Source organism: Thalia democratica, chromosome 9, assembly GCF_965202585.1.
Source record: "Thalia democratica chromosome 9, ktThaDemo2.hap1.1, whole genome shotgun sequence".
Taxonomy (NCBI): domain Eukaryota; kingdom Metazoa; phylum Chordata; class Thaliacea; order Salpida; family Salpidae; genus Thalia; species Thalia democratica.
In genome coordinates, this window is record NC_139173.1 from 22715986 (window position 1) to 22735399 (window position 19414).

Genomic DNA, 19414 nt, shown 5'->3' on the forward strand with positions numbered 1-19414 from the left:
TATCGTATGCCGTGAGACAACCTCAAGTTAGCATAAAAACGACACAAGTATTTTTCGGTTGCCACTCACTGACAAGCTTCAATAAGAACGAAATCCAGGTCAGTCAACCAAAACCTGGTGGTCTAATGATCGAATTGGTGTGATCAAACTTTTATGCTAACTTTAATAAATAAGTTGGATTCAGTTTAAAATTAATAATACTTTTAAATATCATGTTTTAAATAAATGAAATCAACTTTAACTTTATATGATGAATTTTTCAATTAATAAATTGGAAGATCCAAGCCTTCATTTTTTAAAACTTCCTGCTTATTTTATTCTTTTAGCATGAAGGTGATTAAAAATTGCAAAAATAAAAACATTGCATTATTTGTGATTTAAGGTGACCACATAAAAATTAATTCTATGATTACGTCACTAAACACTTGAGATGTAAAAACTAATATTTTAGAGCAGTGCTTCTGAAATGGTGACGCCTCTCAGGAATTCCGCGAAGCCTTTCAAAATTTAAAAAAGAACATTTATTTAATTGAACATTTTACGTAAAATTAAACTAGGGGTTCCGCGGAAAAGTTGAACTTTGGAAAAGAGTTCCGCCACTAGAAAAAGGTTCAGAAGCACTGTTTTAGAGGATATTAAATTGTAAAATGGTTTTTACGAATGAACTTGAAAACTAATCTCTAGAGTAAAGGACCTATAACAGACGTGATAAAAAGCAAAAATTTAGTATTATAAAATCCCTAGTTTTTACCAGGTTTTTAAAAGTCCAAGTTTTTTAACCGTTTTTAGTATAAAACTAAGTAGAAGGCAAAAAACTGTGTTAAACAATATAAAATATTGAAAAGATACTGTAATGCTACTTAAAATTAAATATAATATTTCATAATAAATAAAATTCTACATGACACAATTAAAAACTTATGATAGATTTTTTGTACCTAATCAAAATTTCTTTATTTTACATGTTATTAAGTGATTTTTGTTTTAATCTCCAGGTTTTTTTAAATTTCGCAAATTCAATGTTTTTTTTTGCCTAATTTGTCAACTTTAAGGATCTTTTGCAACTCTGTCACTTTATAATACTTATGTAGAACAAAGTTACTTTATTTAACTTTAACACCTTTTTTAATGCATGCAAGCTCATTTTCAAAATAAATGAATTCATCTTTAATTTTATATAAAAATAAATTTCATAATTCAAAATTTGGAAAACTGTAAGTTTCCATTTATTTAAAATTAGCTGCTCATTTTATCACCTAAGCATGCAGGTGATTTCAAACTAAAAAAAAAATTAAAAAATAATTGACTTGTGTGATGGTAGATAATTATACAGAAATTAAATCGGAATTTATCCATATTACGTAATTTTATCCATATTACGTCACTAAACACTTGAGATGTAAAATTAATATTTTTGAGGATATCAAACTGTAAAATAGTTTTCACGAATGATCTCGAAAATTTATACTTCTGGGGTAAAGGACCTACATGTTTGTGACAAAACTTTTTTTTATTTGAGAAATACTCTAAATGGCTTAATTTATTATAATAGCACAAATTTCATCGAAACTTATTATAAGTAACAACAATTAGACCGAAAATAAGATAAAATATATATTTTTGACAATATTTCACAGGTCACAAAACTTACACAGTACGAATATGTCTATACAAACATGGTTGTAAACATATCTGCTGAGTCTCGTTCCGGAGAAAAAACACGCGAAAACGGTATAAAAAGCCGGACACCGTGAGAGAAGGGCGTATTTTAGATAATTCGGCTTGTTTGAGATTCTTTGGACAACGTGTTTTTGGATTATTTAAACAAACGATCGCCTATCAATTTCATTCACAACTTTAAGTTACTAGTTACAAACTTTATACACAAACAAATGTTGAGTTTCGCTTTAAATATTAAAAGAATACAAACAAACCAAAATAAACAAAAAACGTAAATGTTTTTTAACTTCTTTTTTATTTACCATTTGCAACTTATTATTAACAGATTACTCATTTTGTTTTATATTTTATTTCACAAAGCTTTTCAAAAATATACAAGTTCCATTTTCAAGTGATAAATGAAAATAACTTCATTTAGCTAGTTCATATAAACTCTACTACCAGCTACAAACTTTACAAACGAACGGTCGTACCTATCAGTTTGACGGAATGCAGTTTGTTCCTGCCCACTCCGGAGTACTTCAGCTCGGCCACCATCTGCATGAGGATCTTGCGGAGTTGCGGAACCACGAAGGCGGGAGCTGATTGGCTGAGACGAGAGAAACACTTGATGGCCGCCTCACGCACCTGCGTTGATTGGATGAAAAAAAGTTGGTGATATTTGTATTGGGGATATTAATTTTTTATTGAGTTAAATTGATAAAAATTTAAAAAAAAAAGATTTAACAGAACACTTATTTGGAAAGCTGGTGTTTCGATTTATTTGTGTTTGTCGCACAAAACAGCAACATCACCTTACTTACACAACCATATCATTCCATCAACCCATTCAAAATAAAAACACAAGACAGCATGGACAAGCAAGCTGTTTTAACTATTAGCTGAACATTAATTCTTTAAAAACTTCTTTTGAAACTACTCTTCAAAAGTTCTCACCCTGAAGTCTTGGTCGTGCACTGCGGTCAGGAGAAGAGCCAAATTTTCGTCCAGCACCAAGTAGTTGTTGAAGTGGGAGTCTAAATTTTTCAACACTTGGAGTCGCACTTCCGCGTCTGTTTTTATTTTTTAAATTTATGCACACTACAAAGATAAATTGGTTTGAATTAAAAGGTTTAGTTCCTGCAAAGTTTGCATCGACAGAACATGAAAACACTTTAACAAAATCAGAATGGACTTGATGTATAACAAACGAACTAACTCGGATCGGTAATGACGAGATCGAGGACTTTCTTGAGATGCTCCGTCATCCTCACCGAAAGAACCGGGTGAACGACCGTGTTCTTTTCACTCCTGCAAAAAAATATAATAGTATTGAAAAAAGTGTAAAAACTGTCAAACTGTTTTACTATCAAGCAATTATGGAAGACCAAACAAAGCAGTTTGTTGAAACTCCCGTTTCAGCTTATTCATATTTCTACAAATACAAAAACAAAATCATAGTTCGATGCGATTGAAACACGCAACGATATTCAACTTGATTATTTTTGTTGAAAACACGAACCTGTATATGGGAAGCTTTATGGGCCTGATGAGGTGAAGCACCGCCGAAACGGCCGCGTTCCTCAAGCTCGCCTCCTGATGCTGCAGGTACTTGGTCGATGTTATTTCCTCGCACAGCACGCTGAACGGCGGCTGCAGGTCGAACCCCTCCGACGACTCGGAAGCGAAGCGGAAGTTTGCCAGCATCTTCAGCGCCAGCTTCGTTTCGTGCGGCTCGCCTGTGTTGGGAAATGACAATTAGCAGGCGTTATTTTATAAACTGATTTTCACTTTCGGGCGAGATTTTCCTGTGATAAGGTGACTGAGGTGGTGAAAATTTCACGTTCGTCTTCGAGTGAAAAATAAGTGAAAATAAATTATTTCGGTTGAATTTCGTATGCGGAACTTAAACTTGTATCAAATAAACTCATCACACGTTTTCACAGCAACTTAACTATTTTATGTAAACAACAACCAATTAAATCAAAACCAAACCCAACATTTAATCCTTGATTATACTTTTATCTATTCTAGTACACTTATTATTCTTGATACAATACAATTCAAAAACTCACTCAAGTGTGACAATTAGAAATATTTACATTAATAATTTTTGATACCATACAATTTAAAAACACACTCAAAATTTAACCCTTGTTGAAACAAAAATAATCCAAAAACACACTAGAAATTCAACCCTTGTTTTACTTATTGTACCATATTTGATCTTGTTTAAATCAATATGTTTTATAAACTCGCTCAAAATTGACAAGTTAAGTTGGTTTACACTATTATTAGCGGTATTTACTGATGAAAATTAAACTTGCGTTAAACGTACTCTTTACACAATGTTAATACAATTTACAATAACAACAATATGATCCAAAAACACACTCAAAATTTAACCCTTGATAACACTTTTTTTCATTGTACCATAGTTATTCTTGTTTAAATCAATATGATGCAAAAACTCACTTTTTTTTACAACAACATACAATAACCACGTAAACAACAATTAAAATTTAACCCTTGATAACACTTTTTTTCATTATACACATAGTTATTCTTGTTGATAACTCACTCAGGTGCGACAAGTTGAGGTGGTTGATGGAAGAGGAGGCGCTGACGTTGTGCAGCTTGCTGGAACTCCCGCTCAGGTTCAGGTGGGACACGGAGTGCTCTATGGACGCGTGCGAGGGAGTCCTGTGGGAAAGAATGTATTAAAACAATATTGCTTGAGAAGAAACTGTTAGAAAGCAGTTTGTATAATATGCATGTGAGAAAACGTCCTGTGATAAGTGGTTTGTTGAAAACTAGTTTGAAAGTTGTTTGTGTGAAAACGTGCTTCAGATCTGTGAGCAGCACTTAATTTTCTGTGCAAAGGCGCCATGTAAAAAATTTATGTTCGGTTTAAGCTGTTGCTTCAAAAAAAATTGTATGGTTTTTTTTTTTAAACTAAAATTCATAAAACTTTGATATTTTATATCTTTATGCATGAAAACTTTAAAAATTGTGAGTTTTTCTTGCTGTTTTTCAAAACTAGTTTAAAAACTGTTAAAATGGTAAATGTTTTTAATTTCATGAATATATATACTAAATTGAAATAAAATTACAATTTCCAAGTAGAAGTGTCATATTTTAAACGCTCTTACAAAAATATTAATTTGATTTTCACCATTAAATTATTCACTGGAAAACATAAAAGTATTAAAAAAAAGCTGCTAAACATTCCAGTACAATCAGTCTTTCACAAGTCAAATTAATAAAAAAAAACAATAAAATTTTCAGCAAGAACCTGTTGAGCCCTGCGATGTGGGTGCTGGAGGGAGAAATGATCCTCTCGTTGGTGACGTGGATGTAGGGAAGGAGGATTTGCTGTATTATTTCCATCGCTCCCTCGTTCACTTTCTCCTTCATCACCTGGCACAGGTCCTTTGAGGAGGTTGACAGCTTGTAGAAGAGGTTGACCAGCGGCTCGCTGCGTTTATAATGAGTACTTGGTTTTTATCCCGGCATTGAAGTTAAAAAAAAACTTTAGCTTAACTTTGTAAGGAATATTTTAGGTTTTAATTTTTTATAAAGTAAGAATTGAAAGAGCGTTTGTGATAAATTTAAAGTAACAGATCAAAAAAAAACTTTGAAATTAGCTCGCTCTTTATGTATTTAAAATTATGTTTAATTGACATCTTATAAAAATTACTGATTGAGAAAAAAAAATATTAAAAAGACTATATCTCAATAAGTAATATAAATTTGAAAAAAATAAAAAAATACATATGTAGATCTACAAGGCACTTTTTTCTTTTTAGAAAAATCTTAAATACTTTTCAAGATATCTTGAAATTAATAAAAAAAATTATGAATTTTACTTTATTTAAGCCATAACTCAAAAAATATTTAAGGTTTAGCAAAAAGAAAAAAATGGCTTTTAGATATTAATATGATCTACATGTGTATGTTTTACATTTGACAAATGTACATTACTTTTTTATTAGTTGCCCTTTCAATTTTTTTTTTAACAATTTGAATTGTCCGAATTTTAATAGTCGTGCACCGGAGAAGTTGTACGTAACCGACCTTATGTTAATTTTAAACAGAAGTTGTACATAACCGACCTTATGTTAATTTTAAACAGCAGGGAGAGGACTTCGTTTTCAAGCAAGCTCCTGTGGTTGCCGGGGCACATGCTCAGCACGTACACGCAGTGGTACACCGCCTGGTCCAGCGCGTCCTCCGCATTCCGCTTCTTTCTGCACGAAATATACAAACTATTTTTTTTAATTTGGTCGGGAGGTTTAACACGTTTTTGATTATAAAATATCAGAACTGAGTAGAGACGAAGGCAAAGTAGTTTGCTATCCAATACTGTACTTTGAAACTTATTTGGAACCCACAACTGCACTCACTACCTTTTAGTTAGCTAGAATAAAGGATAAAAAATTAAAAACATAAATTCAAAATTGTTTAGTTTTGTAAAAAAAATTAAAAATGAATTACATTTCTCATAAAATTTATTAAAAAATTATTTATTTAGTCCTTATTTTATCAACCTGTTAATTAACGTTGGCAAAAAGTTTTTAATGAAGTTGGTGATGTCTTTTATTTGATTTTTCATGTCGTTTCTCATAACTCTGCACAGAACAGCCAGAGAATTGAAAGCCATTGCTTTTTGTTTGTCCTAAAAAAACAAGTCGAACTGAAATTAAAAGTTTTTTATCTAAATCTAAGACAACTATGATTTAAACTTACGAAAAATAGTGAATAAAAACAATTCAAAAAAATTCATTACAAGCATGTTAACAAAAATTATCCTTTTCTAAAACACAAGTTTAAATTGTGCAAAAAAAACTTGTAAAAGCTCACCTTTTTAATTGCGCCGTACAAAAACTTCAAGCTGTGGTCGAGGTGGCAAGCGAGGAACTTTTCGCAGTCGAAAGCGGCCAACCTCGGCAGCAGCTTCATGATTATCAGCTGTATGAAGTTGTTCTTGCTGCTAAAGTTCTTCTCCAGGCACTGCAGTATCTGTTTGGGTTTTTACAGGTTTGTAGTGAAATACAAAATTTATTTAACTTTTTTGTGCACTGATTGGTGTTAAAAAAAAGAATTTTTCATCGGGTTGTCTGGAAAAAGTGGTCGAAATAATCATATACTAAATTTATTTTTTTAAACTAAGTGACCACCAGTAGGCAAATCGTTTCTGTGCAGAAACTTAACAATTTTAATTTAGGCACGTGATCAACTCATTTACGTATAAGTTTATACATGTTAACATACGTCGCATCAATATAGGTTTTTTACATAAAACATACACAAAGGCTTCAACAGATCAACGTGGTTATGGTATACCAAAAGCAGCAACCATTTAAACACGTTTAAATACATTACACAACTTTTTAAATGAAACAAACGTCTTCGTAATTGTCCTTGATCATTTGCACGCAGTAGCTGCTGGTCATGTTCCTCTTCCCCGGCTGACCTCCCGACGATTCCTCCTCCTTCTCCTCTCCCGCCTCCTCCTTCTCCTCCTCCCCGTCGCTGTCCTCGCCCCCCTCCTCCGTCGGCCTCGTCATCTCGTCTGCGTGGACAAGATATAAGTTATTTTGAAGTCAAACTGAAAAATCAAGTGCAAAAATTTAAAAAAAAAACTTCCGGTGCCCTTTAAATTGGTGTGAAACTTAAGAAATTTAAAAAAAATCCGGTGTGCACAACTGGGTTGTTGAAGAAAATCCAGTGTGCACAACTGGACTGTTTTAGTGCGCGCAATTTGATTATTAAAATCGCCCTTGTTCTACTGTTCAACTGCGGTTTGGTTTTGTGTTGAAACTTTAAAAGCAGCTTTTAAGATGGAGCTTGATCGAACGCGCTTAACCCATTTAACATTAATTTCACTGGCGAACATTTGTTTACAGTAACATAATTTCAAACTCTGAGAAACACTGAATCAAGTCAGCAATTTAGAAAGTAAACAAATCTTTCCTTTGATAAAAGTTTGTTTTAAGTTTTCAAAAACATGGGAAAAATTATAAATACATATTCAATGCAGGGTTTCCGAAAGTGGGCTTTCCTAGTCAAAACATGTTTTAAATAACTTTATTTTATTTCCTGAAGTAATTTTGCTGAAGTAAAAAGCTAGAAAATGTTTTAAATAACTAACTGCTAGATAAAATTTTATATAAATTAAGAAACTATTTATTATCGTAATCTCAATAGCAGACACTTAAATTGTTTTTAGTTGGTTTAATATTTCTTAGTAGTTAATTTAAATTTAGACATTAAGTTTTTTTTGCTATAGAGATTGCCACTTAAACTGGTCATACAGACCATGATAACCAAGCGGCGCCTAATAATAAAATAAATTTTCGGTGCACGGAAAATTAAAAAAATAAATAGTGAATTTTCAAGAGTTATTTAGTTAAAATTATATTTTTCTGCTTCATATAATTTTAATCGTTTTTTAACAGGTAAAACTGTTTTACATTGCTCTGTGTAAATTAAAATAAGTGTTTTTTTATTGTACTGTAAATTTGATTGTTAGAAAACAGTTAAAGATCTTTTCTTCAGAGGAAAGAAAAAACATTTTTATTAACTCAAAAACTTACTCACCAAACTAATTTTAGCTCAAAGAGCTCGTTAGTGCATTTTATTCAAATAAAATGCTATTGAAGTAGAATGTTTCAGCGTTATGATAAAATTTGTAATAAGATAAATGTAACAGATATTACCTTTTAAATATTCAGATAAAAATACAGTAGATCAGGGTTATTACACTCAGGTGAAGTTTCAGAAAAAATTGTGAGTAATGAGATTTTTGTTTACACGTATTAAAAATCAAGGTATTTTCAAAACCTTTTTTTATAATTTCTTTTAATTACTTTAAAATCAAGTAAATCGTTACAACAGTAGGTTTGGTTAAGTGATCGCTAAATTATTATCTAATTTTAATTGATTTTGCTAAAACGCTTTTTTTCAGTGGTTAAAGGACTTTTCAAAGTTTTATAACGTTGAACATCTAAAAGTTTAAACTTGCAAAAAATAAAACAACTTACGAATTTAAACAAAAGATATCAAAAAATTATTATAAATATCGAAACCAACTTGCGGCCTGACAGAATTTGTTTTCAGCGTTTATTTTGGACGAAGCTACAAACTGCTTGGAAGTGAACTCTAGTGTGTTCTGCAATATAAACATCATTTGTTTCACTTTCTATTAAGTTTAAACACGTTTGTATAAAATAAATAAACTTCTAGTTGTTAAAGGTTGTACTTTAAATAATAATAACAAAAAAATTAAATAGAAGAGCAATTTTCAGTTTGTAAAATTTAATTTTAGCAAAACCTAAGCAAAATCGAAATTTAGTTAAATTAATTATACATAACCTAATACTTTGTTACATTAATAGTAAAAATGTTTGTAAAACTTTATAGTAGTAATAAAATCATATTACTCCTTAACAACTTAAAAATAGTAATTTTAACGAAAATTATAACAGCGAATATAAACCCCTTTTTTTACCGAGATAATTGTTTTAAAATATAAAAAGCGTCTTTTGGTATAATAAAAGCAAATAAGTATAAGCAAACTTTAAGGATATGTTATTAAATCATTTATATAAAAGCAAATTCTCTTATTTTTAAAATACTAAATAAGTAAACAATATTTTTCTTACTTTTTCTTCAAAATCTGTTCTTAATGAGTTGAATTCTTTGAGGTCGGTTGTGTCTAAAAATATACATTTTTAAAATTCTACATATCATATTTAAATTGATTAATTTACATAAATATAACAAAATAAAGTTTCAAAATTAAAACATAAAACAAAAAAAAAACTACTTCAAATTGTAAATTAAAAAGTAAAAAAACATTTCAGTAGTATAATTAAGAAACAGACTTTTTGTTAATAAATAAACAGTAGACAACTTATAAATTCAAAATTGTTCTGTCAAGTTAATAATATCTCCTTTACAATATGCAAGCAACAATGTTAGCTGTAAAATTAAACAATTGTTTTTGTAACCACGCGATCAATCAAGTTTTTCTGCTTCACACAAGCAAGTTAACAGCTAATTTTATATTATTTCTTATTTACAAGAACTTGTCCAATTTAGTGAAGGTTTAATTTTTTTGTAATCATAAATCATAATATATATTAGAATAAAAAAACGTTGCAGGCAAACTTAATTAAAAACTGTTAATAGCGAAGCATTTTTTACATTAATCTTCTTTAGGTTACATTAAAAGCTATTTTTTATCAATAACATAGGTGATGTTATTATCACTCATAATTAAAACCAATTGCTTGTATTTAATTTGTTCCAATAAACCAAGATGAAAACCATAAACATTTAAAAACAACTAAAAACCAATAATGGTGCCATAATTGAATTGAATTCATTGGTAAACATTTTACATGTTATTAAATTAGGCACATGACTTATTATTAACGGTAATTGTGTAAAAAACAAAAAAAAATTCAAAAACAAATTAAATAACTTTATAACTGTAGCTACAACTCTAACCTTTCAATAAACAGCTTTCCGGCGTTTAATCAGATTACATTACTTTTTTTATTCAAACCACATTTATAAAATAAAAAATTCGAACAAATGCAATTACAGTCTTATAAAACTATAAACAGTGAACTGGTGAATATCACTCTTCGAAAACAAACAAGTAGTTTAAGGCAACTAATTAAACATATCTTAAAAAGAAAGTTTTAGCGTGAAATGCAGTCGTTTAACAAGTAATATTTTTGTAAGAAAACCGCAGACTTGTTGTTCAAAATTTTTAAGCTGAGCTCAGACACAAGTATGCTAGTCAAAGCTTTTGTATCAATACACTAAAAAGCACATTATCACAACAACTTTCTCACCGTCTACAACTGAGACTGTATACAGTTAGTTTATAAATATATTTCTCCAAAAACAAACAAAAGTATGAAACAGTTAATTAGATATATCTTAAATGGTCCGTCATAAATTTCAGCGTAAAAAGCATTTTTTGATCAGTAATATTTATAAGCAAACAACAGATTTATTGTTCTAAAACTTAAGGTTGAACTCAGCTTTTGTAACATTAAAATAAAAGATTTAAACTTTTTAAATTCATCCATAATATTGAACTTTAAAATAGCAAGAAACCATAGTGCTAATCGACAATTTCGGTAAAAAAATTATAATTATATTATAAGAAAAAAAAAATTACCACCGTCCGACATCTCAAAATTCAAAAGCAACGTCAGACATACTACTTTTGTAACATTTAAAAAAAAATGAAATTTAATAAAAATCATGGCATGCTCACCGTCCGACGATATCTTCACCATTTCCTGCAGGAGCAGCAGCGCCCCGTGGACCTGCTCGTCGGTGATGCTGGCGGGGGCGCGGTACTCGGTCGGCATGGTGACCGCGCAAGTGCTGGGCGCCAGTATCGACATCACTTGCTCGAAGCAGACCTTCGCAAAACACGTAAAATTTTAATCGCAATTCATATTTGTTTGTTCATTTCGCGTGCGGGTATTTTGCGAAAAAAAAAATACCAGCTCAAACGCAACTTGTTTTGCTTTAGTTTGGTTTTAGCTTTTTTTTATTTTGATGTTGTAAAGTTAGCACTAAAAGTTACATGTAAGAAAATAAAGTTATGAGCACGCTATTAACTTGATGAATAAACAATCATATATTTTTCACAACCTGAATAAAACATTTGTGCTTCTAGTTTTAATAGCTATAGTTTCTACACCACTTTTTTTTTAATTTATACTCGGTAGACTGTACAATTTATATTTGTTTATCATTTTAGAAGGTATCAAGATTGTATTATTTTTAAATAAAACACTCTCTATAAAAATACTTAAGTATCTTATAGTAACTTGCCCTAAATAATTAAAAAACAGTAAAACATTATAACTTCATAGTAAAACTATAACAACAAAAAAAAGGAAGAAAATATTAACACTATTTAAGAAAAAAGTATTAGTTTAACACTCGGCAGCCTTGGTTCAAGAACTGCTAAAAAATCCTTCTAATTAAAAACGCAAACTATCCAATCACCCTGTAGTGCTTGTTGAGGTCGACGTGGGAGTGCTGATGCTTCAGCTCCCTCCGCATTATTATTTGGAACGCGCCGCTCACCGCCTGCATCGCGAACTCCCTGATGGTCATCTGTTTTCAGTTGAACGGTTCAAAAAAATACAAAAAAATATTTTTCAACTTTGCACGGCCGCGCTCGGGCTGTTTTGTTTTAAAAGTAAGAAGCAACGTGATAAAGGCAACTAATTTTGTCTGACACCAAACTTGAAATTTTAAACGAAAAGTAAGCAAGCTGGTCAATGGACTTATCAGGCATTAAATAGCATTTTGATAAAACTTTACAATGTGGAGAACTTATACAATAGAACCTTGACTGGTTCGAATGAAGTACCTTTGGATCGAAGACGACGAAGAAAATTTGAAAGAAGAAGCGCTCGATGAGAGTGTAAAAAGTGGTGGGAAGCCTGTACGCTATTTGCTTCAGCAGTAGAACCTGTGCGGGAAACAATCAGTTAGATCAGTGTAGTTTTTTAGACACTTTAATATATTTTACTAGAAATAGTTTACTAGATCAGCGTGCAAAAAAAAAAATCCTCGTAGACTCTATCTTACATGAAAAAAGCAAACATTTCTTCAATTCAAAAATATTAAATCTACCTTTTATAATAATTTCAGTAAAAAACTGCGATTTGAATACTTTTACAAAAATTATTATCTTTAATTAACTTTTATTAAAACTGAGCATCTCATTAATATCTATCAGTAGTTGAATGAAAAATTGTTTTACAAATAAACCAACGAGCCAAAAAAAAAAGGTACAAAATACCGTTCACGGCCAACTTTTGTTAAAAACTGACCGCGGAGCACCGGTGGAGTATTTTTAAATTACTGTTTCAAATGAAAAGTTGTGTGAAACTGACCGCGGAGCACCGGTGGAGTATTTTTAAATTACTGTTTCAAATGAAAAGTTGTGTGAAACTGACCGCGGAGCACCGGTGGAGTATTTTTAAATTACTGTTTCAAATAAAAAGTTGTGTGAAACTGACCGCGGAGCACCGGTGGAGCATTTTTAAATTACTGTTTCAAATAAAAAGTTGTGTGAAACTGACCGCGGAGAACCGGTGGAGTATTTTTAAATTACTGTTTCAAATAAAAAGTTGTGTGAAACTGACCGCGGAGCACCGGTGGAGTATTTTTAAATTACTGTTTCAAATAAAAAGTTGTGTGAAACTGACCGCGGAGCATAGGTGGAGTATTTTTAAATTACTGTTTCAAATAAAAAGTTGTGTGAAACTGACCGCGGAGCACCGGTGGAGTATTTTTAAATTACTGTTTCAAATAAAAAGTTGTGTGAAACTGACCGCGGAGCACCGGTGGAGCATTTTTAAATTACTGTTTCAAATAAAAAGTTGTGTGAAACTGACCGCGGAGCACCGGTGGAGCATTTTTAAATTACTGTTTCAAATAAAAAGTTGTGTGAAACTGACCGCGGAGCACCGGTGGAGTATTTTTAAATTACTGTTTCAAATAAAAAGTTGTGTGAAACTGACCACGGAGCACCGGCGGAGTATTTTTAAATTACTGTTTCAAATAAAAAGTTGTGTGAAACTGACCGCGGAGCACCGGTGGAGCATTTTTAAATTACTGTTTCAAATAAAAAGTTGTGTGAAACTGACCGCGGAGCACCGGTGGAGCATTTTTAAATTACTGTTTCAAATAAAAAGTTGTGTGAAACTGACCGCGGAGCACCGGTGGAGTATTTTTAAATTACTTTCAAATAAAAAGTTGTGTGAAACTGCCCGCGGAGCACCGTTGGAGTATTTTTAAATTACTGTTTCAAATAAAAATTTGTGTGAAACTGACCGCGGAGCACCGGTGGAGTATTTTTAAATTACTGTTTCAAACAAAAAGTTGTGTGAAACTGACCGCGGAGCACCGGTGGAGCATTTTTAAATTACTGTTTCAAATAAAAAGTTGTGTGAAACTGACCGCGGAGCACCGGTGGAGTATTTTTAAATTACTGTTTCAAATAAAAAGTTGTGTGAAACTGACCGCGGAGCACCGGTGGAGTATTTTTAAATTACTGTTTCAAATAAAAAGTTGTGTGAAACTGACCGCGGAGCACCGGTGGAGTATTTTTAAATTACTGTTTCAAATAAAAAGTTGTGTGAAACTGACCGCGGAGCACCGGTGGAGTATTTTTAAATTACTGTTTCAAATAAAAAGTTGTGTGAAACTGACCGCGGAGCACCGGTGGAGTATTTTTAAATTACTGTTTCAAATAAAAAGTTGTGTGAAACTGACCGCGGAGCACCGGTGGAGTATTTTTAAATTACTGTTTCAAATAAAAAGTTGTGTGAAACTGACCGCGGAGCACCGGTGGAGTATTTTTAAATTACTGTTTCAAATAAAAAGTTGTGTGAAACTGACCGCGGAGCACCGGTGGTACTCGTTGTGGCGGTCCTTGAGCCGGTCGAGGGCGCGCGTGAAGTGAAAGTAGATCAGGTCCTTCATGTTGGCTTGGAAGTCCAGCGCCAGCGAGGCCACCCTCACGGTCAGGAACGCCGCCACGTCCAGCACGGCTGCAAAAAAAAATTCATTTGAACCTTGTCGAACGCTTTTTTAGTGTAAAATCTATATAAGATGTAACATAAGTATCAAGTTTTAAGTTCAGCATCATAAAGTTTTGTTGTTGTTAAACTCCAAGTTTTTAAACCATAATTTCAATACTTTTGTTTTCATTTTGTTTTATTTAATATTTTTACATAACTTCCATTTATTTTGTTCAAAAACTTTTTTCAGATTTGTTTATAACAACTGATGATCTACTATATCCCAGTATAGGAATGAAACATTGTTTTGTTGATAATAAACTGTAAAAATAAATAATAGATAAATTGTATAAAGAAAATCCTTGCGGATGTGTACTTTGAATGTTTGTTTTCGCGTACAAACCGTCAAAACTTGATAAAAATAAACTATTTGACAATGAAATTGAGAGGTAACTGACATTTATTAAACTTATAGAGTTTGATGACCTGTGAATAATAATGCACTAAAAATTAAAATTACAACTTAAATGTTAGTGTTTTATTAAAGTACACCAATATTTGAAACTTTTCTTTAACAAAAGTTGGTTGCAGTTTAAAAGTAAAAACGAAATGAAAAACCTAAAATAGACAACTTTATACTTCACTAGTAAAAATAAAACTTACAAAAATCGCTGATGACTATAGAGTTTCTGAATGCAATTGAACATTTTTTCATGTGGTCATAGTTCAGCTCGTAAAGGTTCACCAGACTAACTGTTGAAAAATTAATTGATCTGTTAGTGAAAACAGAGATACATTACTAACATTTAAAATCTACCAGTAGTTAGAACAATATTGACACAAAGTTTACTAAAAATAAGTCAGAATTTATTTGTGTAAGAGTTGAAAAATAGTTCAAAAGTGTACGTTTAACATGTTTTTTTTTGGCAGTAAATACTTGTTTCTATATTAATTTCAAAACTTTTAAAACCAACAGTATTTTTACTTGATGATACTTAATTAAATTTAAAATAAAAAAAACAAAGCTAGCATTATGCAACGTTTTTACTTTACATAAACTTACAACAGTTTAAAATCAGCATAAAACTAAATCATTAAACTCTAGCACAAAGACTAACTAAAACTCTCATTTGCTAAATACTAGAGACTTTTGTGAAAGAGATAAAACTCAAAAAACAAAATTTTAAAGGCAAACGTTTTGTAGTTTTTTCAATTATAAAATAATCAAAATGATATTTTTCATCTATAAATAATAAATAATTAAAAATAATAATCGAACTCACCAACTCCAAGAAGCCCTCCCTTATACTCACTAACATCTTGGCTAATGAGCAGTTTTCTCAGACGTTCCAACAAATCGTCAATAAACTTATTTTTTTCATCGGGAGAAAGTTCTTGTATTTCTGTTTCAAAAGAGTAAATCTAAGTATGAGCATTTTTTAAGTCAAATTTTAAAAAATTGTTTCATAAGATAGGATATATTGAAATTTAGTTTTAGTTTTGTATGTAGAATGTTAAGTGACACTTTTATAATACTTAAACAACATGCTAAAACATATTTTTACTTACTTAATGTCATTTGTATCAACTCTTATAATTTAAAGCAACAAACAAAATATAAGTTTTTACAAATTAGTTTTTGTATGTATTGTTAAATTTATCTAAAAGAACTTTCATTTCAACTATAACTTTTGTTAGCTTAGTTTATATCATTAAGGAAAACAAAAAAAAATATTTTTATTTATTAAAAGTCTTAAAATATTTGAAGATTAAAATATTCTTAATGCAAAAACAAGCAACTAAACAGTTTATCCAAAAAATAACATGGTAAATATATAATTATAAACTTTTAAAAATAATACTTATTGACTTTTTATTAATATATATTTGTCCTTTTAAATCAAAATAATGACAATATAAAAACAATATCTAAAGGATAACATAATTTATCTATCATATTAAATTAGGTAATAAATACAGGGTTGCCACTCTTTAAAGCAAAAAAGCTATTCTGAGCTACATCAAACTAGCCTGATTTGGTATGAATTTGTGAGAAAATTGAAAAAAAAAAAGCATTTTTACAAGCCTAAAAAGAAAAAAAAACTTTAAATCAAGCCTAAACAAAAAAATATTAACAAAACTACTTAATAAAAAAACAAAAAAAATATTTAAAACTCTAAATAATTAGCATTTAGAATTTAAAAAAAGCCTGAGTTTTAATTGAAAAATTCAAATAAGTTTTAACTAGCCTGAGTTATTCTAAGAAGCCTGAGTGAGTGGAAAACAGTAAATAAAATTTAGTTCTTATATATTTTGTTTAGAGGATAATTTTTTTTTGAAATACTCCAATATATATAAACCCTATAAAAGGTCAATTCCTATATCTCAAAATATTTTTTTATTTAACACCTAACTTATAAATAAAATAAAAACAGTTTTGTTAATTTTAGATACTTTTTTTTCAACAAAACAGAAATTAAAACTTTACTAAAACACCAAAATAAGGGTATAATAAAAACTTTAAGAGAGTTGATAAAATAAAATATTTAATAAAATCGTAAATCATAACTGGTTGGATCTCTTTATTGACAGAACACCAATATCAAAATGATAATCAATTGCTTTGTATTTCTAATTAGTAAAAATAATTTAAATACTCTCTTGCAAGCCTACAGAGCTTTGTCAAATCCCATTAATTAATCAAATCACATACCTGTGTTAACAAGCTGCTGAAGATTTTTAGCTGCCTTCAGTCTCAATGCTTCTTTGTTAGACTTGAGATCGTTAATTAAATAATCAGTACTGATTCCCATTTTTATATGGTGTATCTCTCTTTTGCATTATCAAATTTAAAACTGTAGCAAAAGGTAGTTTTTTAAATATCAATACAAACAAGCATCAAAACATTATAAACTTAAAAGACTTAAGAATATCATTGATTAAAGCAGATTCTACCACATTTTTAAGTGTGTAACTTTTATTTTATTTTTGGACTTTTTTTATTTTTAGCAATGTCAAGTTTTCAAAGTGCACAAGTGTAACAAGTTTTTTAAGAATAAATTTCAAAAAAAAATTAAAAAAATAATAATAAGAACAGTCTTTGAAAATGGTTCTTATTTTTACAAAAAAAATGAAGTAAGTTATTTTGAAATAAATACTTATTAAGTTAATATTGATGTGAGGAAATTTTAGGTAAATTGCTGTAGAAGTTAATTATATTTTCAGTTCTGGTTCAAAATTATAGAAGTTTTTTAAAAAAACAAGTATTTATATTTGAAGAAAAGGAAATCCTCCTAAGACTAAATAAATTCAATAATAAGAAACTCAACAAAATTATACCAAATTAAATGTAAAATAATTGTAAAAACAATTATGTTAAGTGCTAATATATAGTTCAAAAATATGCTGCTTTACCAATTGCTTAAGGACAAATACTTAAGACAAGTTCAAAGTAAAATTTAAAAATATGATTTTTAAGCTAATAAAAACAGTTTGCAAAACACTATTTTAAAAAGGAGTGATATGATTCAACAACTAAAAATATTTTTATCTCTACTACCCGTTACATTCCTGCACAAAGATTTAATTAAACTATCAAGTTATCACAGAAACAGAAAGCTGATCAAATCAAGTTGCTCCAAAACTAATATTTTGGAAGTTTTAAAGTGTTAGCCTAACTGGTAGCACTGCTAGTGGCTAAACATTAAGCTATAGCTTAGAGTACACCCTTGGGTAAAGGTTGAAAAAACAGGTTATAAAAATTTAAAATAATAAAAACAAGTAAACAAAATCACTCAAGCATAATGGTAAAAATTGCATGCATATGTAGCAGCTAAAAACTCGGCCAACACTTTAAGGCCTCCCCTGATATTTTTTTAAAGGGATTTTTTAGATCAGGGTTTCCCAAATTGACAATAAATTAATGAAGGAGCTAAATTTAAATGAGTAATTAGCTAGTAAGAATGATATGTAGTTATAGGAGGCAACTGTTTATTTTAAATTCTGCCAAGCAGCAGTTATGATATGATTTTGGGAAACATTGATATAGGTACATTTAAAAAATTTAAATAAACTTCTAATTTTTACTAATTTTATATTGTATATGTGCTGACTATAAAGTGAGCCCTAATTGCGCTTAACTGAAGTCAATGAAATTTCTTAAAAATCAATATTAGTAAATCTTGTTACAAATATGTAATATTAGTTTATTACAAAGTTGTGATTATTGAAAATCATAACAGATTAAAAGTTATCAGTTTTTTAGTGTTATTTCTTATAAAGCAATGTTGCTCTAAGCATTTTCTTATATTGAAAATATGTTTTTTAATAAAAAATTAGGCAAACTAAACTTAAATTTTAACTAATTATAGTTTAAAACAGCTTGTAGATGTTAAGTAGTTACTAGAGCTTCAACAATAGAAAAGAGCTATCTTATTAAAATTCTTTCATGAAACTAAAAAACAATTTCTAATGTTATCAAAAAACAGTATACTTGCAATATGCTTTTATCTACTTAATCTGAAGTTATAATATATACACATATATAGGGACAGCAAGCAAAAAGTACCTAAATTTTATAGAGTTAACTAGAATGACAATAAAAAACATTCAAAAATACATAATTATAATTTTTACTTTCAAAAAAAAATCTTTTTTTAGTTGATAAAACCACAAATATATATTAAACAAATCTTTAATAAAATACTTTTTTCAAAATATACAAAAAATAATAAAAAAATCTTATGCTAAATTAGTTTTTTATTTAATTACAAATGCAAATACAATGCAATTGAAATGACATTACATCAGTAATATCTTTCTGCCTAGCTGACTCGAAACATTTTATATTCTAAATCAAAAACTTAAAACAAAACAGCAGAAGAATTTGCTTTTTATAGTAGAAAAAAAAAGAACAATTTTACAGACAAAATTTGCATATTTAGTGTAATAATGACGTCTTAATACAACAAAAGCAGTTGAAATGTCATTAACTTATGCCTACAATTATCAACTTTCATTTAAGATATAACGTATAAGTCTAGGACATGTATAATTTAATTACTGTAGAAGTCAAAAATTGAAAAAATATTTAATTTTTGGGGTTGAAATCAGTTTTTTGGGCAGCAAGTTTTTTTTTTGCAAAATTATAGTTTTTTTTAGATACTTTTTAACTATGC

The 19414-nt window shown here is 29.7% G+C and overlaps 1 protein-coding gene across 1 annotated transcript in view; it reads right to left on the reverse strand.

Annotated features, from left to right (window-relative positions):
* LOC145844161 (serine/threonine-protein kinase mTOR-like) overlaps window positions 1–17091 on the reverse strand; it is a 41376-nt gene extending 24285 nt beyond the window's left edge. Inside the window, exons 1-19 of the mRNA XM_082951528.1 lie at window positions 16951–17091; window positions 15521–15640; window positions 14901–14990; window positions 14116–14267; window positions 12077–12178; window positions 11707–11817; window positions 10961–11111; window positions 9327–9379; window positions 8755–8833; window positions 7068–7234; window positions 6523–6681; window positions 6210–6337; window positions 5775–5909; window positions 4955–5137; window positions 4241–4362; window positions 3182–3398; window positions 2879–2970; window positions 2617–2732; window positions 2154–2307 (exon numbers count right to left, since the gene is read on the reverse strand). Of these exons, the coding sequence (XP_082807654.1) occupies window positions 2154–2307; window positions 2617–2732; window positions 2879–2970; window positions 3182–3398; window positions 4241–4362; window positions 4955–5137; window positions 5775–5909; window positions 6210–6337; window positions 6523–6681; window positions 7068–7234; window positions 8755–8833; window positions 9327–9379; window positions 10961–11111; window positions 11707–11817; window positions 12077–12178; window positions 14116–14267; window positions 14901–14990; window positions 15521–15640; window positions 16951–17050 (2431 nt within the window). The 5' untranslated portion in view covers window positions 17051–17091. The remainder of the gene's footprint in view (window positions 1–2153; window positions 2308–2616; window positions 2733–2878; window positions 2971–3181; window positions 3399–4240; window positions 4363–4954; window positions 5138–5774; window positions 5910–6209; window positions 6338–6522; window positions 6682–7067; window positions 7235–8754; window positions 8834–9326; window positions 9380–10960; window positions 11112–11706; window positions 11818–12076; window positions 12179–14115; window positions 14268–14900; window positions 14991–15520; window positions 15641–16950) is intronic.
* Between the last annotated feature and the right edge of the window lie 2323 nt (window positions 17092–19414).